Source organism: Falco naumanni, chromosome 4 (genome assembly GCF_017639655.2).
Source record: "Falco naumanni isolate bFalNau1 chromosome 4, bFalNau1.pat, whole genome shotgun sequence".
In the NCBI taxonomy this organism is placed as follows: Eukaryota; Metazoa; Chordata; class Aves; order Falconiformes; family Falconidae; genus Falco; species Falco naumanni.
The window spans coordinates 58,849,942-58,871,548 of record NC_054057.1 but is presented as its reverse complement, the minus strand read 5'-3'; the positions used below and the strand labels follow the sequence as shown (position 1 = coordinate 58,871,548).

At 40.6% G+C, this 21,607-nt stretch overlaps 1 protein-coding gene across 1 annotated transcript in view; it reads left to right on the top strand.

The window, feature by feature from the left end:
- The window catches only part of LOC121086130 (vasoactive intestinal polypeptide receptor 1-like), a 60,806-nt gene extending 45,670 nt beyond the window's left edge, over positions 1–15,136 (top strand). Inside the window, exons 6-14 of the mRNA XM_040589394.1 lie at positions 1,108–1,205; positions 2,697–2,829; positions 3,275–3,428; positions 5,372–5,432; positions 7,436–7,505; positions 8,380–8,471; positions 9,303–9,432; positions 10,764–10,805; positions 13,294–15,136. Of these exons, the coding sequence (XP_040445328.1) occupies positions 1,108–1,205; positions 2,697–2,829; positions 3,275–3,428; positions 5,372–5,432; positions 7,436–7,505; positions 8,380–8,471; positions 9,303–9,432; positions 10,764–10,805; positions 13,294–13,482 (969 nt within the window). The 3' untranslated portion in view covers positions 13,483–15,136. The remainder of the gene's footprint in view (positions 1–1,107; positions 1,206–2,696; positions 2,830–3,274; positions 3,429–5,371; positions 5,433–7,435; positions 7,506–8,379; positions 8,472–9,302; positions 9,433–10,763; positions 10,806–13,293) is intronic.
- The last annotated feature ends 6,471 nt before the right edge of the window (positions 15,137–21,607 follow it).

The following is a 21,607-nucleotide window of genomic DNA, read 5'->3' as shown; positions in this document are numbered from 1 at the left end:
AAGCAAGTAAGAAGAATCCCACTTATATTCTAAGAGAACCACTTGTTTTGCATTTTGTATCTGCAGTGAGGACTTATGAGGTCTTCTGCACATAGTAGTGGGCTTTTTTAGCTACCATACAAAACTAGATAAAATGCTTTGAAATACTTAATTGTTTAATTGAGAAACCCATTTTCTAATTTTCACCTGGGTTTTGAAAATACTGTATAAAAGATTAGGACTATTTCAGAAACATCAGGATGATTCCCAGGTTGCCAGGGTTGCATGATTTATTTATGGATCTATTTAAAATTGCTAATTGTTTATCTTTTGGATAAACAGAGTTTGGCTTAATCAGAGAACAAAGTGTCCGTTGCATTTGCAAGGAGAAAATTTGCCTGGATTCAGAGAATTTAGTTTCTTGGGATTTTAAATAATCAGTTAATCTTGTAGTGGATCAAAATAAAATTTTCATAGATAAAGCAATGTAAACATGCTTCATTTTTCTTAGGATATTGGTTGTTTAAATACAAAAGAAGCAAACAAATTAACTATAAAGAATTTAGAGTGTTATAGTGTATAACAACTGAATGAACTGTTTGTCCAAAGAATTAAAGACTGTGAGGTCATTTTCTTGGCTTTAAAATTCTTGCCTCTACTGTTTCACAGTGTTTCAGTTTCCTCACCCGAAAAATGTAAATTTTGTGTTTCTTTTATCTATAGCTGTTTATGAGAACCAATACTTATTGAATCTGGCCCAGGTCTAAAGTGATGGATTCACCAATCACCCATCAGCAGGTTTCAGCACCCTAGAGTCTTTACGTACCTATAGGAGAAAATGTGATTGCTTAAAGTTAACATTTTCCTTTTGAACGTGCTCAGAGGGGTCACTATTGCAGATGAACCTGGGCTGTGAAACCTGTCTCGTGTAAGGTTAGGTAGGATTCAACAGGAAAAAAAGTTGTGTTAGCAACAGAGGGAAAAACCTGAAGCAGATCTCAAGCGTGCAAAGCAGCACATAGGTGATGGGACTGACTAGCAGGGGAAAATGTATCCTAGTGAAATAAGCACACCAGCATGCATGCTGCACAACCACCAGCATCGGTCTGTGTTCTCTTTTTCTCATAGAAATCATATTATTCTGCATTTTGGCGTGTCTACACTGCTGGCTATGCAGCATCAGTGACCTCACTCACTACAGCTCTAATTGTCTTTGCTGCCTTCAGGTAAAAAACAAATGGTCTCTTTTCCAGGATGTCTTAAGAGAGCCTCATCCTAATTCCCCTCAAACCCTCTGTGTTTTTGTTTTGTGGGAATTATTTTTATTTTTTTCAAATCCTTCTCAGACATAACACTGTTGATGTTATGGCAATGGGTCCTTCTCTATTCATGTTGTAGCATTTCCCTGCAGCTGTTAGAACAATAAAGCTGGCTGGAAAGTCTGCCTAAGTCTCTTTAATGACAGCGTACAGTGGAAATGCTCCAACCTGTTATCACTGTTAACATAAGAGAACTGTTCCTCTAGTGCATAGCTGGACATACCCTGCAGAAACAATGTCTCATGCCCCTGAACCAGCAGGAATTCTAAACTGTCCATTCTGTCTGTGAAAGACCATTGCTTCCATAACTGGGAGCTCTACAAAGAGATTTAAAGAAATTTAAGTGTTGTGTTTGATGATGGATATTAGGAAATGGATCCTGGTTTGATCGGTTCCAATGCACTTGGACAAAAGCCTTAAGCTTACTCTGCAGACAGGAGTGCTGAGCACAGAATCAGCTTCCTAACTGGTGTGGACTGGCAGTCCCAAAGGTCATATCACTTACAGAGAGACCCAGGACCAAGAAGGTGATATGTTCAAACCCTGGAGGAGATTCCTTCAGCTCAAGGTAAAACTGTGGACAGGGCAATCTAGGGAAATAGGATCAGAATCATTTAGGTTGGAAAGACCATTAAGATCAACCCCAACCATTAACCTAATGCTGCCAAATCCACTGCTGAACCACGGCCCTAAGTGCCACATCTACATGTCTTGAACGCCTCTGGGGGTGGTGACTCCACCACCTCCCTGGGCAGCCTGTTCCAGTACTTACCCATCCTTTCAGTGAAGAATTTTTTCCTAATATCCAATCTAAACCTGACCTGGTGCAACTTGAGGCTGTTTCCTCTTGTCCTACACCCCCTTTCAGGCAGCTGCAGAGAGTGAGAAGGTCTCCCCTGAACCTTCTTTTCTCTAGGCTGACACCCCCCCCCCCCCAGTGCTCTCAGGTGCTCCTCATTAGACTAATGCATTAGACTAAAGACAACTACATCCCTCTCAGCCATCCCACAACACACAGCTGACACCCATTCAGTACTCTTCTCTGGCCAGAAAAGGGTTGAAGAGCCTGTTGCGAGCCTCTTCAACAACAACAAAAAAATATTTAGAATAATTAAAAAGCATTGTTGTAATGTAGTTCAAGAGTCCCAGAGTTACTCTCTTCTTCTGACATCTCCTTTAAATGTGTGGTGATTCAAGGACAATTATACTAGCACTTTTATTAGCTTAAACAGATAATAACTGCTCTGCTCCCCTATGTCTAGCTCCCTCTCAAATAGTGAAAGATCATTTATTTTCTCTGGAAGGTGTCTGCAGTCATGTGTATTCCTGTTTCAGTTTTGATAAGACCGTGAGAAATTTCTCTCGAAGAATAATTCTTATTTTCTCTTTCCATGTCAGAAAATTCCACTGTACACGGAATTACATCCATATGCACCTATTTGTCTCCTTTATCTTGAAAGCAATTGCTGTTTTCACCAAAGATGCTGTTTTGTTTGCAGATGAAACTATGGACCACTGCCTAATGTCAACGGTACTAAATTTCGCCTCTCTCTTATCCTTGATTTGACATTTAATTCTTTACCTGAAGAGAACATGGAGATTTCTTAAGCCTATTTCTCTTTACTTTGCTAGAAGTGAAATCTTAAAACAAATAATACTACACAAACCCAAAGACCAAGTGCTATGGCTACACTCAGTCTTGATATGTAAGGTACAGGTCTGTTGACTCTAATGAAGCTGTAACAATTTCTATCAGTAACGAAATTAATCTATAAGAAAGGGCCAGTGGTTCCCTTCCAAAAAACCTAAAGTGAAGTCCATTGAAACTATAGAATCCCAAACGTACTGTAATCTTGTAATGATTTCTTCACTCTTGTGTGGTAACTTTGAATTTTGTCCTTACTTGTAGAAAATCCAGACACAATGGTGAACAGATCTAATAGGTTGGTGTTTTTTTTCTTGCTCTGCACTTCCAGGTTGCTTGTAAAGCTGCTGTGGCATTCTTCCAGTTTAGCATTTTAGCCAATTTCTTCTGGCTTCTTATAGAAGGGATATACCTGCAAACATTGCTTCTGCTGACCTTTGTTTCGGACAAGCAGTATGTATGCTGGTTCATATTTACTGGCTGGGGTTAGTACTCTTTTCTGCTTTGTGCTATTTAGTATTGTCATCTACTTTCAGAACTAGATAAAATATTTGTTCTGAGGTAAGAAGGTGCCTATCAAAGGTGCCACCTTTCTGATAAAAGTTGGCTCTTCATCCAGTACTACGACACCAAAACCATACTATTGTACTGTCTTTCTTCTTACCTTGTTAGATACTTATACCCTTCAAATATCTGAAGGAGGGGATAGGGTGGATGTGTTACTAGAAGCACTACGATATGCCTGCTCAAAAGACTGCAGTACTCATCTTTATCATTGGATGTAATTTCTTGCAACTACAGTAATTTTAATGTTAACCATCTAATCCAAATGATTTCTCCAGGTTTCTCCTGCAGTCAGTTGAGGCATGCATGCTGTGGTGGTGATTAGTCCAGTTCCCAACAAGATGAGTAATGTGGCTGTGTAACACCCTGGAAATATGTTGCCTTTCTCCACTGACGAAAAACATCTCAATGAGTAACTTCAAGTTGACATTTTGCTTTGAGTAAGCAGAATTAGATAGATTAATCTTAAACCATGTGAGTTCAGGCCTAGTAATCAAATGATACTTTATTTTGGGTTTTTTTCAGAGACCTCTTGGCTTTAAGTTTTTAGCTTTTAAGTTTCTGCAGAAACTGATATTGTCTCTGATGGTCAAAATATATGCATATAATACATTACATTTCTTTCACTGATCAGATGTTCTTGTACCTCACTTCACCTTGGCTTTCTAAAGTAGAGGCACTCAAATTCAGTGGGTGAGTTTGAGATTTTTGGATTAGAAGTGGAATCCAAATTCTTCTGAAATAAATAGTTATTTATCCTTAATCTTCAGATTATCAGACTTTTTTTATTTAATTCAATTTTTTGAGCTATTTTAATTATGATTGCCTGAAATTAGATGCTTAGACCTTGACTAATCACAGCTAACTTGAGATAACAAAGGAAACATCTCAATTAATAATGTCTCTCATTTTCCATTGATTATAGAAGGAGATAAGGATTATTACATCTCAGGGGCAACTCAGCTTTTGGGTGTTAAGGATGTAAATATTTCTCTTCCTTAATTAGAAAGGTAACTTGAACTGAATGTGGTCCCAGCTTAAAGGCCTTGAAGAAAAGTATAAAATTAGGAAGGACAACTTCTGGGCCTTTCCTACAGATCTCAAATGATACTTAGAAAGATATAACCTATATTTCTATAGATTTATCAGTGAAAATGTCACCTGCTTCAAACTGGAGTCCCTTTTGTGGCAGCTTTGAAAGTCACTTAGTCCTTGGGAATTCAATTCCACAGGAGAAGACCAGAAGCAATTGCTATTTTATAGGCCTGTTAAAAAAAAAAAAAAAAAAAAAAAGAGAGAGAGAGGAAAAAAAAAAAGCTAATAGCTCTTCAGTCATAAATGTAGAAGGGTAAGCAGTGATAAAGTGAGGCTAGAAATCACCAGATCCTGGATTTAGCTAAATTCTTATGGAATGCTCACAGGCTGATGGGTCTAGAATGATTAATAGAGGGTCCTCCGGACAAAACTGTGAACTCTTCCAGCTAATGTACAAAGAGTTGCATGCTTGCAATTCACAAGATAAAAGAGCTCTAGCTAAATAAGTGATTCTTCCAGCTTCACAAATGCCTGTAATTCATGGCCAAACCTTCAAGTAATCAGCTGATATTTTTGACATCATGGTTTCACAGCATCCCCTATTTGCCTTCGTTTTGATATCATTCTCCTGCTTTTTTGTTTGGTTGGTTTTTTTCTTTCCCTGAACTGCAAGTTCAGTTCTGTTGTAATGTTACTTAAAATTGCCTGACCCACTGTTTGACCTTTAATGTATATCCAATCTGCTGCACTGTGAAACTTCATGAAATAAAGTTTCCATGGGACATTGTATTCAAAACAGTTATATTATGTCCCATGTTGATTTGTCCAGGAGCTCCCACTGCTGTGATGTTTGCTTGGGTCCTCACAAGAATCCATCAACAAAATACTGGGTAAGTTAATGATGTTTGCTTGGGTCCTCACAAGAATCCATCAACAAAATACTGGGTAAGTTAATGATGTTTGCTTGGGTCCTCACAAGAATCCATCAACAAAATACTGGGTAAGTTAAAGCTTGAATAAGGAAGTCAAGGATGTCCTATTTTGTATTGTATTTTGATTTTCTGGTGGGGAAAGAGTGTATATATAAAAAAAACAGGCAAAAGAAATTGTTCCAAAGTTGTGCCTCTAATCTTTACACTTCATAGGCAAGTAAGTGAGAAAATAATTTCAGTCCTTCTGGTTTTGATGTGCATATATGGAGTAATAAAACCTGGAAACATCATAGTGAATATTGAACTATCATTTCGTTTCCTAATTCCTAGTCCTTGAAATAATTGTTTTAAGAAATTTCTGCTTCTGTTAAAAATCAGCCATAAATTGCTAACCCTAATCTCTTCAAATAAGTACTTCCCAAAACAAACACATTATGTCCTGATAAGCAGTTTCTTCTTTCATTTCCATTCAGTTCTTTGTTGGTTTGTTTTGGTGGTGGGTTTTTTTTATTATTTCTATCTTTTATATGACAGCCAGGCACAAAGCAGCTGACTGTTTACTAAAACATGCCCTGAAGGCCTTCAGGTCATTTCACATCAATGGTCAGTTCAAAAAGATATTATTTTACACCTCAGGACTCAGATTAATGATGTAGAAGCAGTAAGTTCTATGGTGCACTACACTTGACACATCCTTTTTTCCTTTCTTAATATTACTGGAGAACATCTGTAGAAGTTCTCTACTGTAATGTTTCATAAGTGGAAGTGGTTTATATTTCCACACCACATGCTTCCTTTTTGTAGCCAGGAGAGGTGCAAGGAAGATTTCATTTTTCCTTCTTTCCCACGGCATTTTTTCCAAAGAATTGCTGGGTTCATCTGTTGGATCTGTAGCAGAAGAATCTGGCACAAGATTACTCCAGTTACATAGTTCACAGGGAGGTGGAGAGCAGGAACAACAGCTCCGACAAGCTCTCACAGGCTTAGAGGGGGCTGAAAAGTGGCTGAACTTCGGCTATTCTTCCAGCAAAGCACTGACCTGCTCAGTTTACTTCTCTGAAGTATTTTGGATGAGTTGAATTTTGTCCTGTTGTATTGATCTTCTTTGACTGCAAAGAAAAAACAGTTGAACAGGTCCGATGAAGACATCTACAGTCAGAGGAATTTCATTGCAGATCCTCCATTCATTTGCTTGGTCTTATAATATCAGATGTATAAAACCCCTATAGTACCAGAACCACTCATCTTCTACCTAATCACCTAGTAGATGGGAAACCCAAGTTCTTCAGACACAGCTGTTCTGAACTCACTTTGCAAAGATACCTTACATGCAGACATGCTGAGATAAGCTACCATCCGTAAAGTTTCTTGTTATGCAGCCAAATATTCGGTGTCACAGAACTGGAAGGGAAGATACAGGAAGAGGGAGCACAATATAACCTAGCAGGTATGGCACTTGGCTGGACAGAGTTAAATTGCATTGTTATTGATGTTAAATACATGAATAGTTTCAAAACAGAGACTAAATGCCCATTCTGCTCTGTCCTTTCAGGGCACCTTTACTAGGACTCTGGATTTTTCTTGCCTATTTCCTCAAGACCCCAAAGTCATTACATTTGTGGGTGCACAGTGGCTTAGTCTCCAATCTGTACTCTGTAAAACAGTAACTTTTTCAACAGGGAGGAAAAAAGGCTTATAAGAAAGATGCCTGAAAATACAAATGTGCGTTCCTTAACTTTGCTTTGGTTCTTCAACCCTTGCCTCTTACTGAATAAACTCCCTTTAGATCAGGCTGCACAGGGACTTTTAGAGAGTTATCAGGATACCAGTACTGGCAGGGGCTTTGACATAGTGATTAAAAACTTAGTGTCCATCACTTTCCTATTCTGCGACAGAACTGTCATGTGTTGTGGAAATCTCACATGGGACAGATAACATGACTGCTTTCCTTGTCGTTTCAGATGTTGGGACGATGATGAACATGGAGTGGTGCTATGGATCATCAAAGGCCCCATCCTGCTGACTGTATTAGTATGTTTTTTCATTTTGTCTTGAGTTTCTTTTGAAATGGGAAAGCTAAGTTAGCATCTCCTTTCAGTAAGCTGGTAGAAAAGCAATAGCACATGCTATGGTATGGAATTTCAAATAGCGGGACTTTATTGTATAGCATGTGGTTTTGTCGTTGTTGTTTTTGTTGGGTTTTCCCCAAAAAAACCCCACCATAAATCACAAACTAAAAAGTAAATCCTATATTTTCTAGAATCATGCTAGGACATAATGGAATCATCTTGACAGCTGCATTCCACATACTACAGTCATGTCTGTGTCTTTTAAAGTAATTTCTGAAGAAAAGCAATCCATATTGGCAAGATTGTTAGATAACAGGAAACTGATTTAATACAAGAAACACAAATACATAATTTTATCTAGTATATTTTTAAAATGAGTTCTTTGGATGTAACCTTAAGACAACCATACACACCCACACACCCAGCACACATTTATTCCATCTAAACTCAGGGAGGAAAGAGTATGTTATTTAGGTCTGTATCTGTTATAATTTCTGTTACAAACAATGAAGGGAACAGGGAGGACTATTGGGGCTCTATAAGATCTGCTTAGGTCCTGACAACAAGTACAAGGGGTTAATATCAGATGTAACCCAATATTGAGATAGGTAGATCTATATTAATGGAACATTACTTTCAGCATATCTTTATTTATAACTACATATTGGTGGGGAAAATGAATACTGTTTCTAATGCCATTGATTTGATTTGAGAGCAGATCTGCACCGGTTTATAGCGGTGCAATTCCTATGCCTGGGGATTTTTAGTTAATTAGTATCAACTGAAGATATGTCCTGATTTGTAGTAAGTTTACAGGTTTTGTCTTGTCTTTTCAGATTAATTTTATTATCTTTATTAATGTGATCAGAATTCTAGTCCATAAATTGAAATCTCAAGAGGGAGGAGGGAGCCATTCAAGCCACTTTGTGTGAGTATTTCTGGGTCCCTTGATACTGACCCATTCTAGCTGCTCTAAGAAATGTTTTATGGGCAGCAGCACAGAATGTTCTACTCCTTACTAATAGAAAGAGAAATCCCCAGAAGAAATAACAACGTAAACTTGCCTTTTCATCCCAAATATCAGATCTCTCTTTTTCTTCAGGGGAAGAAGGGTGGGGTGGATGTGCTGGGAACAATGAGAAAAGTAAAATATAAAGTGTTACAACTCTGAAAGGACTCAGCTTGAAAGCATAAACGCTAAATGTCAGGTAATCTATCCATCTTGCTTCCAGTCGTTTCAACACAAATGGCCACAAGAGAAAGTTGCAGATAATTTCCTTAAAATTTGTAGCAGTAACATGATGCTGATGTTCTGATGACTGAACCTAGACCTTCCTGTGTATGATCCCCTTGGCAATCAATGGGGATCTCATCTCTGCAGTCAGAGAACTCTAGTGAGCTATTTAACTCATCATGAGATACGGCTGTCGGTTATGACACAGGTTACCTACACCTGCTGGAGTTTAGTCTCAGGAGAGCAGATCAGAGTACTTAGTGTGGTGCCTCTGGTTTTGCATGTATAGTATGGAGAAGAACCTTTAAAGTTCAATCCAGAAAGCTTGCATGCCACTTTGTTCAGCTTTGTTCACCAGGTGTCAATGGTGGGAGTGGCAGAAAATAATTTTTCCATAACTTTGCTGGATGTAGTAGTTTCCATTATGGAGCTTTCTTCTGTATCAACATTTGTTCCAACATATAATTGCTGTCAATAATTCCCTGTTTCTAACAGTGCATTGTTCTTCAATTCTTGGTTTGCCAGGAGACTTGCTAAATCCACATTACTCTTAATTCCCCTCTTTGGAGTGCACTACATCATATTTGCATTTTTCCCAGAAAGCACCGGCCTGGAAGCTCGCCTTTATATTGAGCTGGGCTTGGGTTCTTTTCAGGTAAGATGGACAAAATGTTTATCAGTCCTAAGAGGTTTGGTCTGAAAATACCAGACTCTCAGGAGTCTTACATTTTTAGGTTATTAGAGTAGTATTAATAACGCGTCTAAATTCAACACACACATTCCATCTTATTCCTTTGTAAACTCTTTTTCTTGTTTGTTCCCTTATCTTATTATTTGAAATATCACACTGCTTTAGAGTTCAGACTCAGACTTCATATTAATAATCACAGAAACAATACAATATCTACCTTTATTGAATAATAATGACAGAGCGCCCTGAAGACCAGTCTATGGACTAAGGTGAACTGATTGAAACTAATGCCACATATAGTAAAGGTGATAAGAGGAAGGAAAAAATAAGGATAATATGTAACAACCTGTTCTACCCTTACCCTTTTAGCAGTAGTGAATCCACCACATTGATATTTGTTTGTTTGTTTGTTTATCTTGCTATACCACTGTTCAGAACAGTATCTTGGATGTAAGAGAGCCAGGGCCTGGGCATGGTACATTTTGTAATAAATAGCTGAGGTCTTTTAAATTCCCTTTTCCCCCTCTACCCCCAAATAGCTTGTCCACATTGATACATATTGAAAAATCATCCCTCTTCCATACTTACCTCTCAGCTATGGCCAGACTGTTAGGGAAAATACTTGCTGGCCCAAGCCAGAGCTGTGTCATGGGCCGTGCTGACATTTTAATGACACAGAGAAGCAAAGGCCAGTATCCAGGGCTGCGCCTTGCCCAGTTTACTATCACAGATGTAGTGTAACCCCATGCAGTGCTTGCTGGTGTTAACACAGCCTGTGACACGGCTTGGCTCCCGCTGCCCCAGGCAGTGCCTGACTGCAGTTCTGGGTGAACGTGAACCCAAGACTTTTCCCAATAGGTTGTTGGCTGAACCCAACCAACCTCTTGTGAATGAAAGAATATAGCTTAGCGCTAAAGATGTAAACCAAGAGCAGGTCCTCACCCACTTTATTCACTACTGTAAGTATAGACTAGAACAAGGCAGAGGTTCCTACTACCTCATTTGAGGGAGAACTTGTTTGTAGGATACAGTAAACAGTAAGTTAGTCCTTAGTGTCTCCACACAAGAGCAATAATGTACATACAGTGTTGCCAGTCCATTAAGGAATTTAATACTATTATGAAAACCCAATAAATAGTGCCACATCACCTGAATTCCAATGGAACAATAAAAAACCAAAAAAAGGTATTTTTTGCTGTTTTACTTAAATTTTGAATGAAACCTGATTTCTTTCTCTGGTTCTGTGCTATAAATCCTGATGATTGGCTTTTTTTTCCCTGCCCTACCTCTCCTAGGGTTTTGTTGTCGCTCTTCTATATTGCTTCTCAAATGCAGAGGTGAGTAGCAAGTACATTAGATTATCAAAACCTTTTAAACTCATGGGCCTTTCTTGTTTTGCATCTCCCCCCGCCCTTTCCAGAACAGAACTGTGCTTTGATATGCTCCTGAAAGCATGAAATATCCATATCTTTTTTTTTTCCCTTGGTACCTTTGTTGACTTTATTTGTATTCCTACAGTTCTGACAGAAGGACACAAAATAAGCTTTGAAGCAATGACCCTTTACAAACAGTTGGTGACTTTTCTGTCGGGGACTTTTTTCTGCTTTATGTCTGATAGCTATCATGATGGTATCTCAATGGAAAGCTTGTAACATTCCTTCCTTTCTCTAGGTTTATTTTCTCTTAGTGACTTTTCCTTTCCTTGGGTAGCCTGTGCATTTTCAGTAGTTTTGATCAAACATTTTCTCTCCTGGTTCTGTAACATTAGAGTTCGGATAAATTCCCTGCAGTACATTTTAGAAAACCAATCATTATAAAACCTAAAAAAATTTGCTTGCACTTTCCCCCAAAAAGCAAAATGAATCAAAAGCCAGGAGAAAATGTGGAACACATCCTCAGAAAAGTGTGTAGGTTGAATGAGAAGAGTGACCCACTAATAGTGCCTCAGTTTCCCTACTAGCTTAGACTGGACACCTCTCATAGGGATAGCTAATTGAAATTAATCCTACCTAAGGATGAATAACGCCTAAAATATGTTTGCTGTTTAGGAAATCAATTTATAATGGCTGTTCTAGTGCTGTTCAGAGAGAGTACCTTCAAGATTACTGTAAATACAGAATGCTCTACTCCCCACCTACCTTCTGTCTACATAGACTCCTTGCCAACAGCCTTTGAATAGCTTGTGTATTGGACCACACAACACCCAGACCTACTAGGTGTTAAAAAAGGACAAGCAAAGAGTGATCTCTGGCCCTAGGATTAAGTGGTGTGGGTTGGCTTGCATCCATGCTGCTTAGGGATAACTGCTTCTGGAACATTGGCCACTCATTACAGCTTGGCAGTGCATTTGTTACAGCTTCCTACAATCATAAAAAAATTAATTAGTATTTTCTCTGTGTGTATTCCTTTGGTTTAAAGTATCTGCAACAATGTGAGAGACTGCTGCAGCCAAGCAGGGTGGTATGGGCTTAAACCGAAGGCGGGTGTTGTATGCAGGAGTGCTGAAGGGCCTTGAGCTTACTGGGATGCTACTGGAGTACTGGGTTGGTGCGGGAAGCCCCTCTTAATTTGTAGAGTCTTGAAAGCTTCAGAGGACAGAGTATGTTCTATGTGGTGAACAGGGAGAATAAAGGCAGGACAGGGGCCATCTCAATGACAGATATTGCCAGTGACTTCAAGGGAGCCCTGACATCCAAGATGTACTTCTGCATGTCCCACCCTCTTTTCTGTATGTCAAGACCATACCTAACAGAGGGTTATGTAACAGAATTACTAGATTAGTTCCTAAGTTCAAGGTACTTAAATCACATTTTTCCTTACATATGTCCCCTATAACAATTCACAGTTTCACTTAATAGTTTAGTTCTGCATTTAATTTGAAGTGTGTTTGTGCTAATGGTGCTACAGCTGTGACAATCATAGGATTTTCAGCACTAATGACAGTCAGAGAAGATGGCAGCTGTGTTATCAGCTTTTGACCCATCTTCTCAGTTTAGGATGAGGTTTGTAAGTCACTTTGTTGGACATTCAGCAGGGCCACCCCCCTTTCAGGAGAAGCAAATAGAAATAAAGTTGAACATGAGCAGTGGTAACAGGGCATGGCAAACAATTAATTCACAGGAGCAGGCTGCTTGTGTGAATGGTCGCAAGGGCTGGATGTCTCCTGCAGCTGCTTGTGCTCCTTCTGCTACAGCTTTGAGTGTGAGCTGCTCAGTGGAGGGCAGCAGGACATACCTTCCCCCCTGCCCCCTCATTGCAGTCTTGGTAATGTCAACAGCAAGCCATGGACCTTCAGGTTGGTCAACCTACGGGTCAGTTGTTTGTCAGGTGGTAAAACAGTCAGTTTTCCTATGCTTTTGAGCATCCCTGAGATTTCTTTCAAGTGTAATATGTATTGTGGTTGATTCAGCATCCTTCAGAGTCAGTAAGGGATCTTTAAGAGGGATTTCAATCTGGATAAACTGACAGCCTGGAGGGGGACCCATACATGGGCATAGCCAGGATGCACAAAAGATTCAGTATGAGGAAAAAATAGAAGTTATATGGAAAAATGAAAGTATTTGTGAAGCAGACCTACAACTATAAACAAAGAAACTGCAGTCAAAAGCTACTCACCCTCTGAATTTTGGAAGTTAAGCCTATTTGTTTTCAAAAGTGAATAGGGTCATAGTTTAAGTTCTAAAAATGTGTTAAGGCTTAATCCTGACTGATTTGGGTGCCTTTGTGCATCTGGGCAAAGTAGTCAGGCAGTCATTTTGGCAAATATTACCTTCAATGTCCACCAGGACTTCATTTTCTGATTGTTTTTAAATTCCTTTTCCATAGGTTCAAAGTGAACTGAAGAAACAGCTGTGCAGATGGCAGTATCAAGAATACCTGAACTTCACACACAAACATGTGACTTTGTCCAGAGAAAACAGTCCAGTCAACTATGTCACCCAGTTGTCACTGCTTGAAAAACTTAGTCCAAAAAGGAAAACATCTGTGTGCCAGAATGGTGTAACTTCTGTCTGAGACTTTCTAGCAGGATGAGTTGTTGTGACATTGTAACATACTACCTAAAAGATGGGCAACTTTGATCCTTTACAGCTTTCCATGGTGTCAAGAGCTTTCTGTGAATTTGTCTGAGCTGCTATTCTCACCAGGTCCAGATCAGTGTCACAACCCTGTCTCTCTCTCTCCCCTTAAGCATATAAAATCCATTTATTTTGTGGTAAAGAGCCAGACTTTAAGCTAGTGTGGATCAACAGGTTAGCACCCAAAAGAGAGGAACTACATTAACTTCTCCAGGCCCAGCATGTTTGTGTTTCCCAAAATTTCCAGTTTTCAAGAGCATTATTCCTAATCTTCATTTGAAACAGTGGCGATACCATTACTTTTCTATAGTGATTGGTGACATTTTACTACCTGTTTTGAGAAAACATGAGCCAGTTTGGTGGGAATTACACACAGAAACTTGCTAAGCACCTACCTATGGAGCAGCAACCTCCTTCAACAGGAATCTCAAGGTGTCTCAAGGGTGACACAAGAAGAGAACAAATTACATTATCTGCTAGGATTTTTTTCTTCCATGCCTGTTGAACAGAGAGATTAAATTAGGCCAGAGGACCACAAACCTTTTCTTCCCTGTGGGAAAACATGGAGTAGCTGAACATTAGGCAGATTATGTGCATATGGAAGAAGAAATTAGAGCAAACCCAATACAGTGTGCCAGCTGGGCTAACTTGAGCTCAGAATTTATTCTAAATTACTCAAAATTCAAATATTTTTTTAATTGAAATAAAAAATAATTTATCTCAGTGACCAGACGCTGGCCCTTGCCTAGCTGGAATAGGCTTTCTGCCACCCTGATCTTGAAGACTGGCTGGATCCATCAACAAAATACACAATTAAATTGTGCTTTTTTGGAGACTTCCCTTTGAGGACTAACCTGCTGTGATTGTCTCAGTCCTGCCCATCTTCTCTCAGCTCATCATCACACTACTCAGTGATGTTCCTGGGGTCAGAATTACCAACACAGCAGGGTGGTCTAGTGACGCAAAGTATGGTCTAGTAAACCAGAGTGAACCGATGTTGTGCTTGCATTTCTTCTTTGGGTGGCTGCCTTCTTTATTCAGGACCGAGCTGGACTCTACCTCAAACCCTCCAAAAGTATAGAAAGGGCACACAAGGTACACTAGACATAGCTACCGTTCCTTTCAAGATAGGACCATTCCCAGGACAACCAGCATTCAGGCTTGAAAGCGCTGCTAGAGACTGTGGCCACTGAAGTACATGTTGGCTTTCTGTGAACTGCAGTTTGAGTTTGGCTTCAAAAACTAGGGCTCCAGCCCCTCATTTAACTCTGCTCTTGGTTAATTTAGGTGAGGAGACACTTCACAGAAACCTCTTCGTTGATTTTAGGTGCTTCATCTCTAGTTCCATTACTAGAGCAGAGACTAATTGTCCAGATTTCTATACAATTCAGATTAGTCCTTTATTAATTAGGCATTTAACCATCTGTCCCAATAAATTAGATGCCCTCTATAAGGCGTTACTTTGTCTATTCTGACCTCCTTATAATTTTTCCTGTAGAAATGACCTTTGCTCTTGTGTTGAATTTGTTGCCTAGCATAGTGATGTGAACACATTTGTATGATGTATATCTATAAAATGTAAGTGATAATTACAGCTGTTGTGAGTTTGTAAATTTTAATTATGTCACTTTGGATACTTCTTTTGAGACTTTATAAAAAAGGACCATCTTATAATTGTGTTTAGTATGGATATAGTTTTGTAGCCAATTAATATGTACAGTTTTGACATTTCCATCCAAGAAAAGATAAATATTACATGATCCTGCAGCCCAAGTTAATGCTCCACTCCCCATCAAAGACACTGTCACTAAGACATGCCTGCAGTGCCCTGCTTCTATCCATTTCTGAGAGAAGACCATTAGTTCAGGTATCTGACTGCTTCTGAATATTTTATTGAGGAAATAGTTGTGGTAAACATTACTGAGTTCTCTAGAAAAAGAAATTGACCCACATCTCTTCATCTGCCTTTGGGGAGGAACAAAGTTAGAGTGAATTATGTTTCTGCTTTTAGCTGGCCTGGGAACGTTTCTTCTGAAAAAAAAAAAAAACAAAAACCAAAACACCCCAAACCTGGGCTAAGGCTTTATGTACTGGGAGAAGAAGTCTCCCTAACAATTTCCCCTTTACTTTTTCTCCCACCTAGCTTCATCATTTATTTGGTGCATGTATCAGCCATCTTGTGTCACACAGCAATCCTGCTTCCCAGCTGGGCTCCCAGGATGGCCTGCATGTGACTTTAAGGCCAACTATCTCACGATACACCATTTATTACTAGGAAAAGTCTTTACTGGACCAAGGAACCAGAGTAAGGAAAAACAATGGCAAAGAAAAGCAACAGGTCCCAGTGCACCATGAAGGATTTTTCCATCAGCCATTCAGTGCTCAATCTCTTCATAAAAATTCAGAAGCTTGAGCAACCCCACCATTCCTACTAGACCCTACCAGCTAGTCCGTACCTGTATACCACCACCATGTGCATTCAGCTTGCATTAACTCCTCAGATAACCTCTTTTGCCTCAGGCTCTTTCCAGTTGCCCTCACAACTCATCTCGCAGAGATCCATCCAATGCCTCAAATGTTTTCCAGCAACCTCAGCAATACAATGACCACCTGCTCTACCTGTCCTCTGTCTAAACTGTCCCTGCATCCCTCCCAGTGCTGCTGACATTGCCAAGCCTTTTACTTTCCAAAAATTTTGGATCAGGATGTGTAAGCCATAAGCTGGAATCAAGGGCTATAGGAAGATATTGTGCATATATATATAGCCACTATTTACATAATTTTTATAAAGGGCACACTTTGGGACAACCTGATGATGAAGTTAGTAATCCTGGAGGGTGCAAAAGTTTCATGTTTGGGCTGTGAAGAGGCTGCTGATCCCTGCTGGATGGCATATCCGAGGACACTGGCACGCGTAGGAGCAGGGAACACTTCAGGGATATATTGGGAAGGCAGCCAAGGGTTCCTGCAGGCTGCGTGGAAGCGCTGTGCGGTCTGCGTGGAGGCACTGCCATCTCGTGGGGTACCCTGTGTGCTGGCCCGGCCGGGGGCGGGGGGGAGAGCAGAAGCCCAGGCAGCGCCCCCAGACATTGCCCCCCACTCACAGCCAGGGTGCCCCATGCGAGCTGCGGATACTCCCTCTCATGAATGAGATTGGGATGATGATCAGATGACAGCTGCGATATCATTAAGTTATATCAGCTAGGAAAAGCCGCTTGCTCTTTCTCTCATCCCCTGCCATCTTTTACACAGTTTAGCTCTTCAAGTATTATTTTTTAAATCCATTTACAGACTACATGAAAACCTGGAAAGATCTGAAACAACTGTTCCAGCTCCTTTTCTTGGTGTTGCAACTAAGACAGGTTGTTACAAATGGAATTTCTCACCAAGGGTACATTTTTAACCCTTACAGTGTCAGCATTTTTTTCAGAAAGCTTGATTGTGTGGGCTCCAGTTTCAAAGTAATCCTTCCAGCAAGCAGCTTTACCCACTTTGCCAATGCTGAGCTTCCCCAAGGTTGTCTAACCCACCTAGACCTGGATTTTCAGAGCAGTACAGGGGGATGGTAGAAGCTACTGGAAAAAAACCAAAGGCCTGAAAACCACAAAATGTTTCAGTGCATCTCAAAGTAAATGATGAAATAATTAGTCAGTTTAAAAGTACACATGGCATGACAGAGGAAAACTGAAATGTGGTGATGAGAAATATCCACTGTCATACTATTTCTGCAAAGCAAAGGTGGTGTTCAGCTCCCAGGATATGACAGCTAAATTCAGGCATCTCTGTGTGGCAGCCTGTGTATGGTTCAGATGTCTAAGCTGGTGGCAGTATTAGCAATCCGGTCAGTGAAATCCATGAGCCACTCAGCTCTCCCTAAAGTAAGCACCTGCTTTTGGCCAGCTGTTGAACCGGCTAGACATCATTGGTTATTGATCTGGAGTTAGATTCTGTTGCATAAACATAACTACCAAAAGCCATTTGAGATATCTTGGGAAATCCAAGACATCTGTGCTGTCCTCAAGATATGATCAGATTTTTGGACACATTTTCTGGAAGAGCAGCTGGAGGCCAGGCAGGACACCACACAGCTCCCAGAATCAACTAGCTACTTGCATCTAAGCAGCCAGTTCCTGCTTTTGATGCCTATCAACTGTAACGAAAGCTTGGGCACCTACTCTGTGTGCATGTGCCTTCCTATTCCCTTGGTCCTACTTCGCGAGACAAACCCCACCCTACGCTAAAGCACATTAAAGAAGCATTACAGCTTGATTTCTGTGTATTCAGGCTACCTGTGCGGTTGCATCACAAGCACCTTATGACTTTCTTGTCCTCTCCTAGACTGCTGTGCAAAAATAACTCCTCCCTAACACACTCCATCTCAAGTCGTGTTGAGCAGGCAAAGCTGATTGAGTCCACATCCAGGATTACAAACAGACTTTAGGGGAGCTTAGTCCAATGATGGATAAGTGACTAAATCATGAAGCACATGGGTCCAACATTTTTTGGAAATCCAGTTGTCACTGATAGCTCAGCTGCTGAAACATGTGACAGAAACTGCCAGATACAGTTTGATGGCTGTGCTTTGCTAGCTAGAGGTTGCCAGACAGTCCTTTGATAAAGTCAGAAACCTAATTTGTTTTGACAACATAGGGTTAAAGAGTGCTTTAAAATAAACTTATACTAGAGATAGGGAGAATTTACATGATATATGTATCTGTCACAGCACTATCAAAACTATCAAGCTGCAACAAGGCTTTTATCACCCCATACCAGGTTACTTCAATAAGTAGTTAGCACACCTTGCCCCAGCACAGCCCTCAAACCCCCACAAGGTTTCTAAAGTTCATCTACTGACTGAGCTGTTTCTTCATACTCTTCAGGCCAACCCACCCTGCTTACCTCTGCTGCATCCTTCTCCTTGTCTCGCCCACATCCAGGGCACACTCTCTCCTCCCTCTGCTTCTTCCAGGTCTCCCTTCACCCAGCACCCCCCTTCCATCCCACTTAGAGCTATTTAACTACTTAACAGAACCAGCCACAGCTGCATCTTATCTACGTCAGCCAGCCCACCGCCCCTGAAGCCAGCCCACAGCTGTGTATTATCAATGTTAATTAACCTGCCTTCATTCCTCTACAATTCCTCTACATATATATATATATTTATATATATATGTAAAAGAAATTTTTGAGTATCTGAATGAGAATTTCTCTATTTCAGAAAATACAGCTGGATTTGAGGCAGTACTCTTCTCAGTGTGTTGACAGACCCAGTAAATGAGTTTTTCCCAGTGTCTCGTTCTTGGAGTAAATGTGCTATAGTGTGCTATTGTTTCTTCAGAATTGTGGATACTTACCATAGGACTTTTAGAGTGGCCTGAAATGCTTTTGGAGATGCCTTTTCTTTCTGTGCCTCTTAAGTATAAAATGGTCCTAAAAAAAATCTCTTAGACTAGATGTAACTTTTAAAAATAAGGCCTTTAACAGAGTCCCTAATCTACATTTGCTGGTCACCATGGTTTGTAAGGGAATGACTGATACAGCCCTTCTGCACATGGTGGAAAGGCGAGACACATCCTGTGTCCTGTCCTCTAGCACTCAAAGAAGTGGCTGAGGCTGCTTCGGATCACCTAGTAAATCCATATAAATGGATTATGAAACAGTATTTACAGTGATTTAAAACATAGCAAAAATTAAAATCCATACATTTGCCCTGTCCCCTCAGCTCTCAACCTGCCCATGGGCCCAAGACCCTGTTTCAGCCCAGGCCCTGCCTCAGTGATGCTGTAGGATGCTGATCTCCAGCTTTGCAACAGCCCTGCCCCACCAAGGGCTCCACGGATTTGGGACAGATCCATAGGCTGATGGCCTGGCCTGGCCTGGCACTGACACCACGAACTTGCCTGCCGGGACTCTTGGCTGAACCCGCTCTTTGTCTCCAGGCCCTTCTTGGTTCCTCACAGGGGCTGTGACTGGCCCATGCCATGCCCCTTGTCTCCCAGCTCCCATCCCTTAGGCCCTGGCTGCTCCCTGACACATCTCTACCCCTGTTTCAATAGATATATGTCCACTTTCCTGTGAAAGGTCAAGGTTCCAAATCCCTGTACTGTGGGTAAACTATGAGGGAGAAGAGCCTTGGAAAGATGTGGCCTTTGTGGAGGGTTCAGAGATCCATGAGGGTCAGACAAAGTCTTACTGTAGCTGAAGCTAAGGAAGAAGACGGGAGAAGAAACAGAAACAGGTCACCTAACATGGAGTCCTCTGTTCCAGTAGGGTGGATGTACCTGATCTCTTGAAAATGAACCTGATCATAAAACTCTTGAGGTTTGACTATAAAAGAAATTAAGTCTTGAAGCATATCAGATGTTATAGAAACCAATCTTTTCCCACCTTTACCAACTGGCAGTGCCTTTGTTTGAGGCCAATGGACTTTCTTTTCCTGTTAGGCCTCTTAGGAATAATATGCAGGCCCCAAAGGACTTGTGGATCAAAGCTCAGAGCCACAGGGGCTATTAATTGCGATGGAGAGTGTCCTGCATCTGTATCAGCAATATTAGACCACAGCCATGCTTGATACTGATGCAGTGTGCTGAATGCATTTGTCGTGTAACTGCTCTGAATGATGATGAAGGAGAAGTGTGCATGGCCCACTGATGGCAAAGATTTCACACCTGGTTGGTCCAGGATTGACTTTGCCCAGCAGAATCCAGAAAGTCTTTCCCATGAGGAAGGAAGCTAACCCTTTTAGCCCCCCAAAGCTCCACCCTGCTGCTTCAGGAAGAAATGAGCTACCCTGTAACTTCACAGACAAAAAAAAAAAATTCTCTTTGGTGCAATTTTATATCAGAACAGACTTATACAAAATGGTAATACATTTATTGTGTCATCTACAGCAGTATACATGTTAAAAACAATTTCTCAAAACACAAAAAAGTTAGAAAGCAGCAATTGATATCTGTCTTTCCACCTCATAACAAAGCTGAATAACCTCGGATCCCATTACCAATTAAACCAGTTTTGACCAAAAAAGGTCAGTATTAGACCCAACAGGCCAGTAAGTTTTTACCTTGACACAGTCAAAAGCCAAAATACAGCTTTCCATCCCATAACTTGGTACTTCTCTTAGAGCTATAGCATGTTGCGTCGCCACTAAATTGACAAGAAGAAGGGAAAGAGAATGAACACACCAAACAGTTGTTTTTACAGATTATACCGGTACACAAAGGCCTCTTGAGACTTCTCTGCAAACACAAAGTCCGTTGGGAAAGGCATGTCCAGAAGCCTAAGTCATTTTAGACACCGAAGAGTGTCATATCACACAGTGTCATATCACACAGTAATTCTTGATATGGATGAATTCCCCAAAAGAAAGCCAATGGGAAATTACAATTTTAATCATAAGAAGGTGTAAGACCACAAGGATCAAAACATAGTTCAAGCTCTGCTGGTGTGTTTTCATACACAAAGTACAATGTGTATTTAGCTGAACTTAGCTTTTTTAGTACAGATATACACGGAGCTTAACATCAGAGCATCGTTAACTACTACTGCATACTCCAGATCTTCCTAATGTTACTCTTAAATGCAATTCTGAACCGGTTGCATGTGCCTGACTGCTAAAAGCAGAAGGTGAAATCCTCACTTTTTTTCACTGCATGTGCACTATATACCATAGATTGTTTCTGGACACAGAGCTGGTCATATGGACACAATCTGACTAAGAGAACAAGACTTCCTGAAAACTCCTCTTGGTGAGAGCTACTGTATCAGGCATGCACCTCCACCAAATCTGGTTGGTAATACCCAGCAGAAGCCACCCCCAAGCTTTTCAAGACCATTATTTCTCAGCATGCATGAAACAGAACAACGGTGACCAGGCAAAATTGCCAGGGGAAGAGTCATCTACATGTAGACTTTCACAGTGTCAACATCTGTCTCCGATCTGGTCAGCAAGACTTCCTGGTGGAAAGGAACAGATACTTGCAAAGTATGAATCACATCACCCTTGAGAAGATTTCAAAAATCCGTTTGGTGCTTGTACTACAAAATTGCTCATTTCTCTCTTG